This window comes from Aquila chrysaetos, chromosome 16 (assembly GCF_900496995.4).
Source record: "Aquila chrysaetos chrysaetos chromosome 16, bAquChr1.4, whole genome shotgun sequence".
Classification (NCBI taxonomy): domain Eukaryota; kingdom Metazoa; phylum Chordata; class Aves; order Accipitriformes; family Accipitridae; genus Aquila; species Aquila chrysaetos.
The window spans coordinates 3,399,431-3,413,815 of NC_044019.1; the positions used below are offsets into that span (position 1 = coordinate 3,399,431).

At 66.3% G+C, this 14,385-nt stretch overlaps 1 protein-coding gene across 4 annotated transcripts; it reads left to right on the top strand.

Moving 5' to 3' along the window:
- The first annotated feature begins 2,930 nt into the window (after window positions 1-2,930).
- On the top strand, window positions 2,931-11,299 carry LOC115351492 (CYFIP-related Rac1 interactor A-like). Of its 4 annotated transcripts, XM_030038221.2 has the most exons (13): window positions 2,931-3,107; window positions 5,980-6,064; window positions 6,617-6,697; window positions 8,018-8,097; window positions 8,650-8,771; window positions 8,846-8,951; window positions 9,169-9,305; window positions 9,483-9,560; window positions 9,695-9,811; window positions 9,929-10,008; window positions 10,103-10,229; window positions 10,467-10,537; window positions 10,653-11,299. In XM_030038221.2, exons 4-13 carry the CDS (start codon window positions 8,025-8,027, stop codon window positions 10,714-10,716), a joined length of 975 nt encoding a protein of 324 aa, XP_029894081.1. In that variant the 5' UTR covers window positions 2,931-3,107; window positions 5,980-6,064; window positions 6,617-6,697; window positions 8,018-8,024; the 3' UTR covers window positions 10,717-11,299. The 4 variants fall into 4 exon arrangements, with proteins under 4 accessions (XP_029894081.1, XP_029894083.1, XP_029894082.1 ...); XM_030038223.2 differs by lacking the exon at window positions 8,018-8,097; XM_030038222.2 differs by lacking the exon at window positions 6,617-6,697.
- Window positions 11,300-14,385: the final 3,086 nt, after the last annotated feature.

Consider the following 14,385-nt stretch of genomic DNA (forward strand, 5'->3'; position numbering starts at 1 on the left):
CCTGGGTCCTCCCTGGTGGGCACAGCCGCAGCCGAAGCGCAGAGAGGAAAGGGCCGAGAAAAACCACTCTGAGCTCCAGAACCAAACGTGGAATGTTTCCATGGCAATCGGTGGCGGCTCTTCCCAGTGACCTTGGCCATCCCGCTGTGATCCCAGTGCCACCTGGGCCCATCCGCAAGCCCCTCTGTAGCTGGTGGCCACTGAGCCCGGATGAAGTCTCCAGCGAGCCAGAGCTGGTCCCCAACGGGGCTGTGGGGTGCCATGGGGTGCTCTGCCCTTCTCCATGGCTCAGCATCCCCTGGCCCAACCCTGCTCTCAAGTGCACCCACCCTTGCTGCAGAAGTGACTGCATGAAGCTGCAGAAACCGCCCCAGCCGGAGGCGAGAAAGGGCTGGTTTACAAAAAAAACGCAAATATTTGCAGCTGTGTATAAGCAGCAGGGCTGCAAGGATCCATCACCCACCCACTCCAGAGGCAGGAGGGCTGGGACCCCCACCATGGCTGGATGTGGCATTTCTGTCCAGGGCTGGATCTCCACCTGGAGTGGGGTGATTCAGCCCCACGGCTTTTGGGTCACTCCGGCAGTCTCTGTCGGGTGCTGGGCATGTGGCTTTGGCCCCAAAGCCTCTCCATGAGCCTCCCCAAGAGCACGGGGGGGATGAGCCCCCCCCATGCCAGCTGGGCAACCCGCTACCGGTTCTTACATGCTTAAGTAGGGAAGACATCAATTAGTGCCACTGCAAACCGTCCGCGCTCAGGGTGCGCAGGGGGACTGAAAAATTAATGAGGGCTTGATTGAAGCAGCATGGCTGCCAGGGCTGAGACCGGCACAGCTCAGCTCATGTGCCGAAGGGGCATAGGGCGGCTGGAAGAGGTGGGGGAGCGCCAGGCTGGGAGTGCGACAGGGACGCCCTTGGGATGGGGACAAGTGCTGTTGTGGGGTACTGGGGTGTCTAAATTTTGGGGGTTGCAACACCCTGGGTCCTGGTGCTGGGGACGTGCCCAGGCTCATGGGGGCTGGCTGTGCTGGTGGCCCCAAGCGCACGGGCTGGAGCACCCAGCTGAGCCCAACACCCAGACTGGGTGCCCTAACGTGAACCCAGGTTCAACTGGGATGTTGGCCCTGGGATTGCAGGAGGGGCACCAGGCTCTCCGGAGAGGGGGAACGGGCTCCGCAGGCAGCGCCGGCTCCGTGGCAGCCCTTTGCTCCCTGCTCCGGCAGCAGCATCACCCCAGCTCCCTGCCCCGGGGTCCGTGGGGTGCAGAGCTGCCAGGGCGTCACCAGTTCCAAAAAAACCTCATTTTCCAGCTACACTGCTAAATGCAAAGGGCTGCAGCTTCCCCCAGCGGCTACGGGCTGCACCAGCACGGCTTGGGGGGCTGTGTCCAATGTGGGGGGACCCCGCAGCCACAGCCCCCCCGCTGCCTGGGTCCACTGCAGCCGGATCAGCCCCCCCAAACTGCTGGGAGCCATGGGGAGCAGGAGTCACCGCTGCTCACCCCGGCCTCCCAACAGCCCTTGTCCCACTGTATCGCCAGATCAGCCGGCGGTGACACCGGTGGTGGGGGGCATCGGTAGCTCAGCCAGCCCCTCTGAACCCCCCCAATGCTCCTTTCCCATGAGTGTCCCCATAACAAGGTCCTGGGCAGGACCTGTCACCCCAGATGGGGTCAGCTGGGCAGGGCTGGGGACAGGGATGGACACTGTCCCTTTGGGCTAGTCCACAGTGTTCACGGCTAGTGCAACCCCACAAAATCCCCCATTTTCCAGTGACACACTGGGCAGCAGCCACACGACCCGAGCACAGGGCTGGTGGGCCACGGGCACATGCTGGGACATCGGGACGGGCTCCGGGTGGCTTCTCCCCTGGCACAGCCCCACCACGGGTGGCACATCCACAGGCACGGGTGCCCAGAGGAAACCCGGTGCCAGCCCCGCTGCAGGCAGCGTTTGGGGTTGAGCTGTGGTTTGCAAAGAATTTTGGAGCAAAACAGGGATTTCTCACTCTCTTGCTCATTTCTTCTGCTGCTCTCTCCCTTCAAGCCGTGTTTCCTCGCCAGCAGCCTCAGCCTTTCCCCGGCTGCTCACCATCCCTGGAGCAGGTCCCTTCCCTTCCCGCTGTGCCCCACGGCCAAGGCTTGGTGCCAGGTGTCCTGGCTGGCACTGGGGTGCTGTAAGGTGGGCACCCATGCCATGCTTTGCTGCGCAGAAATGCCCTTGTAAAGGGGCGAGGAGCTGCTGTCACCCACGTCGTGTCCCTGGGGAACACCTGTGGGTGCCACTGGGCAAGCTGGACCTGGGGTGACCACAGCACTGGGGGTCCCTCTTGATGTCCCTGCCATGATGCCCAGTGCTATGCTGGGAAAAGGGGGTGCAGGGTGGAAAAGCAGAAATACTCTGATTTTGGGGTTCCCCACCTGCTTCCTACCTCCCACATCACCCCTGTGGGAACAGCTCTGTTCTGGCACGTGCCATCCAAACCCCCCCAGCCCCAGTTTGGGGGGGACGGATGGTGCTGCCTGGCCAAAATGGGGCTCCTGGGGCATGCGTTTGGTTTGGCCCCATGGCAGTGGCACCGGGTGGGTTCGGTGGCTGTCCCCCTCCCCGGAGAGGGGGCCAGGGTGGGCAGCGGTGTCATCCATGGGCTGGGGCAGGAGCAGAGGAAAATTTGGGGCTTCCCTCCCCTTGCTCAGAGCAGGCTGTGGGTGCATGGGCTGCCAGGGCTGAGCCGGGCTGGCTCTGACAAGGGGGGGGGGGGACACAGGCAGCCGCTTGTGTCACCGCATCCCCCAAAACCAGGGAGAAACACCCGAGCGGGACCCGGAGCCCTCTCCCATGGAGGCCACAGAGGTTTGCCGGCCAGCACGTAGAGGGTTAAGCGTCCCCGTCTCCCTCACACTTGAAACGTCACCGTCACCAGTGGCGGGGGGGGGGGGGGGGGGACTGGGGGGGCTATGGTGGTCTTTGTGGTGCATTCGGCAGCTGGCGCAGGGCGGCTCACCCACACGGCGGGCGGCTCTTCCGCGACACCCCACGCTCCGGCAGCATCCGCAGACAACCGGCAGCGGCCACCGCCTGCCCACGCCTCGAGCTCCCCACCGCCACGGTGAGCAAGGGCCGCCACGGGGGACGGGGACAGGGATGCCACCAGGCCCTGAGAGCAGGGTTGGGGGGGGGGGGGGGGGGGGCTATGGCAGCCGCTGGCTCTCTCCCCTGGGGACCCAAACTGGTAGCAGCCCCTCGGAAGGGCCCCTCTTTCTCTTTGCACCCCCAGCCCGGTGCACCCAATGCTTGCTTGCTGCCCCCAGGACTGGGGGTGATGGGGTGCAGGTCTCCCCCCCCCCCACACACACACCTGGAGGATGCTGCAGCCCCACGGTTGCCCTGGGTGGGTGCGGGTGCACAGCTGGGTGCTCGCCCGCGCCGGCTGGGTGCTGCGGCTCGGCTCCCCCGGCAGCCCTGCGGTAAATCTTGCTGCTCACCCGCAGCCGCAGCAAGGCAGAGGGGAGGCAACCCCGCTGGCCCCGCTCGGGGCGGGGGGCTCAGCACCATAGTTGGGGGGACTCGCACCTCCCTCCGTCCAGGGAGGTCCCCAAACTGGGGGTGGGTGGGGTGACAGTCCTGGGAAACCCCAGCTCCACCCTGGGCAGGGCTGGGGGTATCCTGGCTCATCCTGGGGCAGGATCTGGCCCCGGCACCCTGGTTCCCAGGATAAGGTGGCCCCCCCCCGCAAAAAAAATCCTTCAGGCACCACGTATCCGAGCCTGCAACGGCTGCAGCGATGCTGGCGTGGCCATGGGCGGGGGGGCAGTGGCAGGAGGGGCTCGGCAGCGGCAGTGGGCACCGGGCCTGGCACCCAGCGGGCACCCAGCGGGCGGGGGGGGGGCTGCGGTATGTGGAAGCAAGTCAAGGGGAAGGGGCACCCAGCCCCCGGCCGGGGGTGCGGCACTGCACCAGGCTGTGGTGCCCACAGCGATACTGTGCCAGTGCCAAAGGGGCACAGCCCCAAAACAGCCCTGGGTGACAAGGGAATGGCCTGATCCTGTGGCATTGCCGCCCCTTTAGGGTGGTCAGCCTGGGCATCGCCGGCTGGGGGGGGGGAGCGATGCTCCTGGGTGCAGGATTTGGCCCTGCCTGGAGCAGGAGGGGAGGTTTCACCCCACCGGCTGGGAAGTCCCCACGGAGGTGACACCTGCGACGGGGTCCCTGTGGGGCAGGATGCTCGGGGTGGGGGGGGTAAGCGGGGAGACGTGGCGGTGCAGGGAGAGGAGTGGGTGCCGGAGCGGGGCTGGGGTGCGGGGAGGCCACCGCGGGGAGGGACAAAACCCGGGGCCGCCTCGGGTGTGGCTGGGGACGGGGAACCCGCTGCCTCCGGCATTGCACCCCTCGAGGGCAGCCATCCCCCTGCAGCGCACCCCTCCGCGAGAGCAGTCCTGGGATGGGGTGCCTTTCCCGGTGGATTTGGGGTGTGCGGTTCCCCCAGTTCAGCCGCACGGCAATGGGCAGCCTGCACTGGAAGGAGCCCCTCGCCCTCCCCGACAGCCACCTCGGGGGGGGGGGAGACACACGTGCCGTGGCTCCCTGGGCCAAGGGCCACCGTGGGGCATAGGCACCTGGGGCCAAGGAAATGGTGCAAATCAGGGGCTGAGCCCCAAGCAGAACTGCCCCTCCAGACCGGGGGTGAGCTGCAGCGATCGCCATCCTCCCACCCAGCACCGAACCCCTGTGCCACGGCTCAGGCCTCACGCCGGGGTGTCCCCACGCTGGGGACCGTGGGGACACGTCCGTGCCCCTCCTTGGGCACAGGCAGAGTTCAGCGGTGACAAATCCCAGCCCCAAGCCGCCCGTCAAGGACAACCGCGGCGCGGGCGCGAGGATGCCTGCACGCCGATCACAGCATGTACGCGAATGCCGGAGAAGAGCGGGTGCGAATCTCCCACCCCGCAGGCACCCCAGGACCCCCCCAGCACCCTCCTGCAGAGCCCAGCATCCCTCCAAAACACCCCAGCACCCAGCGAGACGAACCCTGGGGTCACTGCACCAGGGCAGCCTTGGGCAGCTTTATGCCCCCACCGCAGGGTACAAGCACCCACCACGCGTGGGGAAACTGAGGCAGAGGTGTGCAGCGGGGAACCTGGGTGCCCTGGCTCCCCTAAAGCAGCTTGCATTTTGGCATCAGGCTGTTGCATCCCATGCAACCCCAACGTAAAGCCACGGCTTACTGGGCCCGGGAGGAGGAAGGCAGAGCCATCGCTGTTGATGCCGAAGGGCTGCGCTGGGGTTGAGTGGGCAGCGCTGGGCTGGGGGGCAGCAGCCCCATCCCAGGCACGAAGCTGCCCCATCCCTCCCCACTGCTCCTGTCTCCTCCAGCTCTCCCTCTCCCCTTCCCCAGCCATGTTAATTAAACCCAAGTGCTTAATTACAATCTGCTGAATCCCGCGGCTGCTTCCCAGAGCCCGCTAACACTGTGGGGCCAAGCCCGACCCCCCCAACATCCCCGTAGGAGACGTGGGGGACGGGGGAACCGGGGGAGCATCCCGGCGTCTGTAGGATTTGGGTTGCGGCTCATCAGCGGCGTAAACGGATCTTCACGCAACGCATGGAAAAGAGCAAACCCAAGCAGCGGCGCCGGGAAAGTCATCCCTGGGGGTCTTGGCCTCTCCAAGGAAAGATGGGGACAGATGGCTCAGCCCCGGGGTTGTCCCTGGGCTGCTGGCAGGTCCCCCAAGGGGTGCGGAGGGAAGGGGATGCTCAGCCGGTGCCCGGCAAGCTCCTGATGACACCGGCTGCTGGCAATAAAAAAATAATCGAGGCAAATAAGGTGAAGGCTGGCGGCAGCATGCGGGGCTGCGAGCCGGGGTGGGGGGAGCCAGCGTACCCACCGTCCTTCCCCGCCTGGTCGCCCACCGGTGGGTGCCCGGGGCAGAGGGGTGCCCGGCGGGGGGGGTGGACTGACCCTGTCACCCTCCTGCCCGCAGGTCCCCGCCAGCCCATGAAGTGATTCGGGTGGGTGGCACAGCCTCTGCTCCTGCCATAGCCGCCGCCGCCGCACCGGGCACCGAGGTAAGGACCCAGGGCTGTGGCCGTGGGGTGGGTGGGATGCTCCGGCGCGGGCACCAGACCCCCAAACCGGGTCCGTGGGGCAGAAATCCCAGTTGGGGTCTTCCCCTGTCCATGGGGGATACCCAGCCCCGTCACCTGGGGGAACCGGCATGACCCTGTGGGGGTCACCTGGGGCAGCCCCCCCCCGTCCCCCGGCCGAGCATGGGGGGCCAGGGCGGAGGAACCGGGGTGCCTCGGGGGAGGCGGCGAGGCCAGGGGCGACCACAGGAAGAGTGATGCTCACGAACCCGCGCCCCGCTTCCCTCCCCGCCTCGGCAAACGGCAGCGGCTGAAGTGCCGGGGGGAGAGCCGCCACGTTTTGGCAGATGCTCACACCCGTGCGCCTCGGCCGGGGAGGGTTTGGGGCTGGGGACAGCGGGGCCGTGGGGTGCAGAGCCCGGCAGGACGGGCGCAGGTAGGTGCCACGGCAGCAGCGGTGGGGGCTCGGGTGTGCCGGGGTGTCCGGCCGGCGGCACCGGTGCTGTTCCACTCTGTTCTGTTTCTCTCGCTCAGGTCTGCTGGCCATGGGCAACCTGATAAAGGTATTGGGCAAAGATTTAGAAAACTGTCCTCATTTTTTCCTGGATTTTGAAAGTAAGTCCCGTGAGCAGGGCGGGCGCGGGGAGGGGGCCAGGGCCGCCACCGCGGCTGCTCTCCGGAAGATGGGGACAGGCACGGCGTCCCCGAGCAGCCCCGTGTCCCCAGGCGCCTTGGGGACATACCCCGCAAAGGGCTGAGTGGGGCAGGGGAGCGGGACCCCAAGAGATGCCCTGACCCTGAAAGCGTGGGGAGACGTCCCCGGCCGAGTGGCGGGGATACAGGATACGTCCCGGCAGCGGGACCTGGCCCACGAGGACCTCAGGGATGTGCCCGCTGCTGTTAGTCGATGGCACCGGGTGGCCGTGCGGCACGTCCCCTGCCACCGCCACGGCAGGGACAGCTTGGAGGCCAGGGATGCCGGGGAAGGAGGAGGGAAGGATCCGTGCCGCCTGCCTTGCCGGGAAGGGCGGCGCGGTGGTCGCAGCCTGCGCCTGAGGGATGGGGATTGGGGACCCCGGTTCAGCCCAGGGGATCTGCCCCAGTTTCCCACTGGCCTGGGCTAACTGGGAGAGGAAAGCACGGCTCTCGGACCTCCCAGGCTGGCACGGGGGAGATGGTGACCGCCGTGGCCAGATGCCAGACCCGGTGCAGCCCTGTGGCCCCCCCCCCGTTCCTCCCTCTCCCCCCCCCCCCCTTCCTCCCAGGGCACAGCTCAGAGCAAGAGCGAGGGTGGGGGGTAAAAATAGTGCAGCAGCAGCAGCAACTGCTCGCCCCGGCGGGGAGAGGCCGCGCGCAGCTCGCCGCACCACCTCCGGCATCGGCGCATCCCAAAATAGCTGGGGCTGGGGTCACGCAGCCACCCCGCTCCCACAGCGAGGGACCTTCTTGGCTCCTCGTGGGGGGTCCTTCGAGGCGGCACAGTCTTCGCTCGCCTCCAACCCCCGCCGCAGCCCCCCACCCCCGGCACTGTGGGGGCTCCCCGGGACACCCCCCCGCCCCCAATTTTGGGGCTGGCTCCGCAGCTTGGTGGGGATGGGGGGGAAATACCTGTAGCCAAGATTTCAGGGACTCGTTCACCGCTTCACCCTCCTCGCCGGAGCCCGGCGGCTCTCTCCTCCCTTCGCTCCTTCCTCTCCATCACCCCATCCGCCAGCGCTCATCACCATCGGGGTGGGGGGGAAGAGGCTGCAGCCCGGGGCCGGGAGCAGCCGTGGGGTCACCCGCCGGCCGGGGGGATCACCTCGAGCCCCCGGGGAGCAGCGGGGGGGAGGACAGGGGCTCCGGCTGCCGCCGGCCGCTGCCCTCAGCCCAGCACCTCTTCCCCGAGCACCACCTCACCATCATGCTTTTTTCCTCTTGTTTCTTCTCTTGCAGGTTTCACATGGGGAACCTTCTTAAAGTGTTGACTTATAACGAACTTGACCAAGGCCCTAATTTTTTCCTTGACTTTGAAAGTGAGATGGGATTTTTATTTTCTTTTTTTTGTTTCGTACTTATTCTGAGTTCCACATCCACACCATTTTGAGTTCTCGTACCCGTCGCCCATCGCATCGCGCCCATCCCAGACTTCCTCCCCCCCCCCCCCCCCCAAACCTTTGCCGTCCGGGGGTCTCCCCGGGGGGGGGGGGGCCGCGGCCGCTGGGGCAGACCCGTGGCCGGGGGCTATCGCTCCGCACCTCTTCCCCGGGGCACTTTGCAGCCCGTTGGGGCCAGCCCGGGGCTGGGGGCTGCTCGGGGACCCCTGTGAGCAGGACCACGGTCGCAGGGCAGCCAGGACTCACCCCCCCCCCCCCCTGCCCCCCCCCCCCCACCCCAACCCCGTGGCTTGGCTAGAGCTCGGGCAAGGAGACGGACCAGGGGGAGAAACCCGCCAGGAAGGGCTGCGGGCTGGCGGGAGAGCCGCGGGACGGGGTGCTGGCACCCCACTCCGGCTCTTGCCGCCCAGAGCCCCGCTCAGAGCCCTCCGGGTTTCTCTCCCCCCCCCTCCCCGGGGCGCTGCCCTGCAGATGCGCAGCCGACCGAGGCCGAGACGGCGGTGTGGAACCAGGTGAACGCCGTGCTGGAGGAGGCGCAGGCAATCCTGGCCGAGCTGCAGTCGTACACGGGTGCCGGGCAGGAGATCCGAGAGGTGGGGGCAACCCCAGAGCCCGATGACCACCGTGGCTTGGGGCAACCGCTGATGCTCTTTTCCCCCCGCCCCAGGCCATCCAAAACCCCGGGGACCTGCGGCTGCAGGAGAGGGCCTGGAGCGCCGTCTGCCCCCTCGTCGCCAAGCTGAAGCGCTTCTATGAGTTTTCCCTGCGGCTGGGTGAGCACCCCGAATCCCCGTTTCCCCCTTCCTTATATTCCCCCGTCGCATCTCGCATCCTTCCCCTGATGCAGGAACGGGGCAGGTCTGGGGGGGAGCCCTGGCCATGGGGTGCGCTCAGGTGTGGATGCTGCGCTGCCCCGTGCCTCAGTTTCCCCAGCCGGGGCTGGGGAGGTGCACAGGAGCAGGAGGGGGACCAGCGGTGCTTCGTCCCCAGAGAACGCCCTGCGGAGCCTGCTGGAGGCCCTCACCAGCCCCCCGTACGCTCCGACCCAGCACCTCGAGCGGGAGCAAGCCTTGGCCAAGCAGTTTGCCGAGATCCTCCACTTCACCCTCAGCTTCGATGAGCTCAAGGTACCTCCCTGTGGCCCCCTCGTGTGGGATGAGGGCTGGGGGGGGGGGCCTGCAGGGTCCCCACACTGGGACCATGCAAAAGCCGTGAGCCAGCGCAGTCCCTTGGGACCGTCGAGGTTCGCCCCGAGCCGGCCGTGGCCCCCACCCCAGCCCCTAACGCGGGACTCCCCTCGGCAGATGACCAACCCTGCCATCCAGAACGACTTCAGCTACTACAGAAGGACCATCAGCCGAAATCGCATTAACAACCTGCAGGTGAGAGGACAAAGCCGTTCCCCGCGCCCCCCCCCCAGAGGTCGACTCCCCCAAGGGGGGGGTCACAGGACTGGGGATGGTTTGGGGTGGGGGTCGGCCACCCCAATGGTCCCCATCATCCTCCTCCCCTGCAGCTGGACGCGGAGAGCGAGGTGAACAACGAGATGGCCAACAGGATGTCCCTCTTCTACGCCGAGGCCACCCCCATGCTCAAAACACTCAGCAATGCCACCACCAAGTTCGTTTCGGAGGTGAGAGAGGCCGGGGGGGGGGGGGACACCCTCAGGGTGGGGGGAAGCCCCCCTCCAGCCCCGGCACCATGCAGGGGTCAGGAGGGGAAACGGCAGCCGGGACCTGCTGGGTTTCAGAACAAGACCCTTCCGATCGAGGACACAACCGACTGCCTGAGCACCATGGCGTGTGTCTGCAGGGTGATGCTGGAGACCCCGTGAGTACCTCGCACAGGGTGGGGGGGGACATCTCGGTGCCAGGGTCCCTCTGCCACCCCCCCCCGGGCTCAGCCGGCCCCTCTCCCGGCGCAGGGAGTACCGAAGCCGTTTCACCAACACCGAGACCCTCCTCTTCTGCATGCGGGTGATGGTCGGCGTCATCATCCTCTACGACCACGTCCACCCCGTGGGGGCCTTCGCGAAGACCTCCAAGATCGACGTGAGTGGCCGGGGGGGTGCGGTGGAGGGGGGTTACAGCCATCCCGCTCATCCCAGTGTAGCTGTGATGCCTGGGGGTCCCTAGCCCTGGATGTTCCCTGTGGGGACATCTCTGAGCTGGTCCGGAGGGGAACTTGTCCCGCTCCCCAAGCAGCGAGGAGGAGGATGGGGAGGAAGGGGGAAAGCCCCGCCATGGTGTGTCCGGCTGCTCACTGCCTCTCTCGCTCCCCCCCACCAGATGAAAGGCTGCATCAAAGTCTTGAAAGACCAACCCTCAACCAGCACTGAGGGGCTCCTGAATGCTCTGAGGTGAGCCAAGGGGCTGGGGCACATGGGGGGGGGATACGGCATCCCCCGATGGGGCTGTGGGATGATGGCAGAGCGGGTCGGGGCACGGCGGGGTGACCGTCCCCTCTCCGTCCAGGTACACCACCCGGCACCTCAATGACGACACCACGTCCAAACAGATCCGGGCCCTGCTGCAGTGAGCGCGGGGCAGCCGCCGGAGCCAGCCCCGACCCCGCACGCGTCACCGTGTCACCTACGCCCATGACCATACCGCTCATTTTGTACAGAAGGAAAAGGGACAGTAAGAAATACACCGAAATACAAAAAAAAAAAAAAAAAAAAAAATCAAAACGGCCCAAGGCCACCCCTCCATGCACTCCTGACCCCTTCCCACCTCCACCCCCCCTCAAATCAGCACCCATTTACTGGACACAAGGTGCAGGTGGCACCACGGGGACACTGCGCCGGGGGTGCTGGGGCTAGGCAGGATAGACCCGGGCAGGGATGTGCCGATGGGGCCGACGGCAGCGAGCGTCCGCGGCACGGGGGGCACCTTGGGGAGGGGGGAAAGGGGCAGGTGCCGCCCCCGTCCCCATCCTCGTCCCCGAGCATCCGGCTGTGGAGGAGGAGGAATAAGCATCCCTGCGGATCTGCACTGACTTTGGTGGAAACGGCTCAGTCTCACCTGGTAGATTTTTAATATGAGCAATTAAATCTCCACTCACCTCTTCTTTTCTACATTTTTTTTTTTTTGGGGTGTGAAATAAAACGACATTTAATCTGTTCGTGGCTGGAGCGGGGCCGTCTCTGCTGCATCCCATCCCACGCCGCACCGGCTGGAAGCACCCGGATCACCGTGCCTGCCCCTCGTGGGCCAGGGACCCCATCCGTGACACCCCTGGGACTGAACCCCCCCCCTCCAGGGACCACGTCCCCCCCCTCCATGATGCTGTGGGGACCCGTCCCTGCTGGGAAAAATCCCATCTCCCAACCCCACCGTGACACTGTCAGTGACCAGGAGCTCCTGAAGGGACAACAGCCCAGGGTGCCCCCCCCCTCCATGGTGGTGCTGCCCCCCCCTCACCCCCCCCCAGCTGCCCCTAAGCCAGCCCATCCAGGGCACACTCCTGCCCCAGCAACTCCAGACTGGGAGAACTGGGAGACTGCTGGAAGCCATGGCTGGCTGCCACGGGCCCGTCCCTTTGCCGGCAGATGGCCCTGTGACACCGTGACAAAGCAGCCCTGGAGGCCCCCCCCCTCCCAGCATCCCCCCCAGCTCCACCATAAGGGGACCCACTCGCCCCCCCCCCCCCCCCAAGCCCCCCAAACTGGGGGATGCCCCGACGGACACCCTGCAGCGCAGGGCCCCGTACCAGCCCTCGGCGGGGGCTGCATCACCCTCCCACCCCCGCCATGGGGACACCCCAAGACTCGTCCTGCTGCGGCCACGCTCCTGGGGTGCAGGGCCAAGTCCCCCCGAGTTTGGTGTCCCGCCAGCCGGACGGTGCTCTCCTTCCCGCTGCCTTTCCCACCGGGCAGCCGTGGGCAGCTGCCTGCACTGCCGGCCCCCCCCCCTCGCTGCCCGGGGACGGTGGGCACCTCACGTCTGACACCAGGACCCCAGAACCTTTGTGGAGGGTGGCTCTCTGATGGCATGCCCATGCCTCAGTTTCCCCACCTGTGCAATGGGTGACAACCGCTGCCTCCAGTGTGTGCTGGAGGGCGCACGGGCAGGGTCCCCACAGCCTCCTGCGCTCTGGACCCCCCCCCCCCCGAATTGCTCAGGGTGCCAACATGGGGACACCCATCCCACCCACCGCAGCCCGGCACAGCCCCCACGTCTCCAAATCTGCATGGGCACCCACCAGCACCCCCGGCCACGGCAGCCGCGGGGGATCGTGAGCAGCACAAGGAGGGGACAAAGAGGGGAAAAGACCTGGCAGCCCCCAGCCCTTTGGATACTGGCGTTTCCTGGGCCCGGTGCCAGGATCCAGCCGCGCACACCCGGGCTTTGCCGCCAAAGCCACCAAACTCCCGCGCGGCACGGGACGCACACGCCGTTGCCCAACCTCGGCCAACGGCTCCTTTTATTTTTAGGCTCTTGCTACACGGCTTCCCCGTAGCCCGCCAGAAATGCCGCCGAGGCACCGGGTTGGGCCACGGGATGCGAAACGCCCTGCCCTGCTCCCAGCCCTGGCAGCGATCAGAGCAACTCCATGCACCAGCCGTGCCTCAGTTTCCCCATTAGTTACCTTCGCCCGCCAGCCCGGCGACGGCAGCGATGCCAGCCAGCCCTGCTGACCCCAAGCAGGCTCCGAGAGCTCCCTCCCACCGAGCCCATCACCCAAGGCTTCGTTAAATCCCCCTGGTGCACAACGATCCCACCTGGGAACTGAAGATGAGGCCAGGACACGGCTCAGTTTGGTGGCTGCAGGTGTCTGCAGGAGCTGCCGTCCCCAGGTGACACCGTCCCCCAGATGGTCCCCAGCCTGTCCAAGGCACCGGGACAGGATCGTCCCCGCAGTGTGGGAATTGGGGTGGGAAGAGCCGGGACAGCGTCACCACCCAGGACCTCCAACGGGAGTTAAGGGACAGCCAGATCCTTTAAAGCCACCAGCGAACACAGGCACAGACACCAGCTGGTCACCAGTGCCGGGCGAGATGGCAGCTGTGCCACGGTGCCGGATGGCTCCTGGCACAGAGCTACAGCCCGGCCGCCCATAACGTGTCCCCCCCCGGCCCCCCGCAGCGCTGCCTCTTCCTACAAGGGGAGGGCTGAGGCCAAACTCATGCCACATCTGTGGCTTCAGCCCCGGCTGTCCCCGCCGCAGCACCTTGCGGGACAGGGCAGGTGGCACATCCCACCCCAGCAGCACCGCACGGATGAGAAGTTTCCCGCAGGTCGAGCAGATCGGGGCATTTTACAGCCAAAACGTGGTAAGAAAAGGGAACCAAAAGGTAGAGGAACCAGAAGCAAGCGCAAGTCCTCGAATATCACGGACAACATTGGATCTGAGATCAGCAAAGGGGCTTTGGCTGCTTTGAGCTCCAGGGATGGCGGCCACAAGTGCGAGCTGTGGGGCTCGGCCAGCCCCCCCGTCCTCTGCGGGCAGCAAGTCGGGGCCGAGCTTGATGTGGTGCCACGGAAGGGGCTGGTGAAGGCTGGAGGCAGTAAGCGATGGGGATGCAGGCGGTGGGATGCTGCCCGTGTACCTTTCGCTGCCGGACGCAAGGATTCGGGCTGCGCCGGCTGCCGTGGCGCTTGCCGTGTCCCCCGGGGACCTGCGTCACCAACTCCGCCTGGCACCCAGCCCTGCCGGTGGCCGGGGACAGGAGCCCACCCCAGCGCCGTGCCAAAAAGCCAGTGCCCAGGTGAGGGGACCCCTCCGAGGACAGGCAGTGCCATGGGGAAGATGCCGGATCAGCGAGGAAATGGGTCTCTTCCAGCTCAAGCTCTCCAGCTGCGACGCTCAGCCAGGCCAGGGCGCCGAGGACTTTAATTGATGGCAAGCCAAGCCACGCCAGGCCTGTACTGTTTTCTAATCCCAGTGTAATTAATGACCTTATCTTTGGCCAAAGCCATTTAGATTAAGTGGCTGGTGTGATGGGCTCGGCAGCTCCGGCTGCACAGATGGAAGAGCTGCGTTTGTCTGGGGATTAGTGGAGGGCAGATGGAGTGAAGTGCCATTCCCCATCCCCAAACCTCTCGGCACTGACAGCAGCCTGAAAGCTGAGACCACAACAACTTTCTCAGCGAGTCCTGGCCGGGACTGGAGAGAGATTTCGCATCGTTTGTCCCTTCTGCAGGAGACCAGGAAGGCGGGCAGGGCCCAGAGCAAGAGGAGCAGGAGCTGAACGTGTGCCGGCAC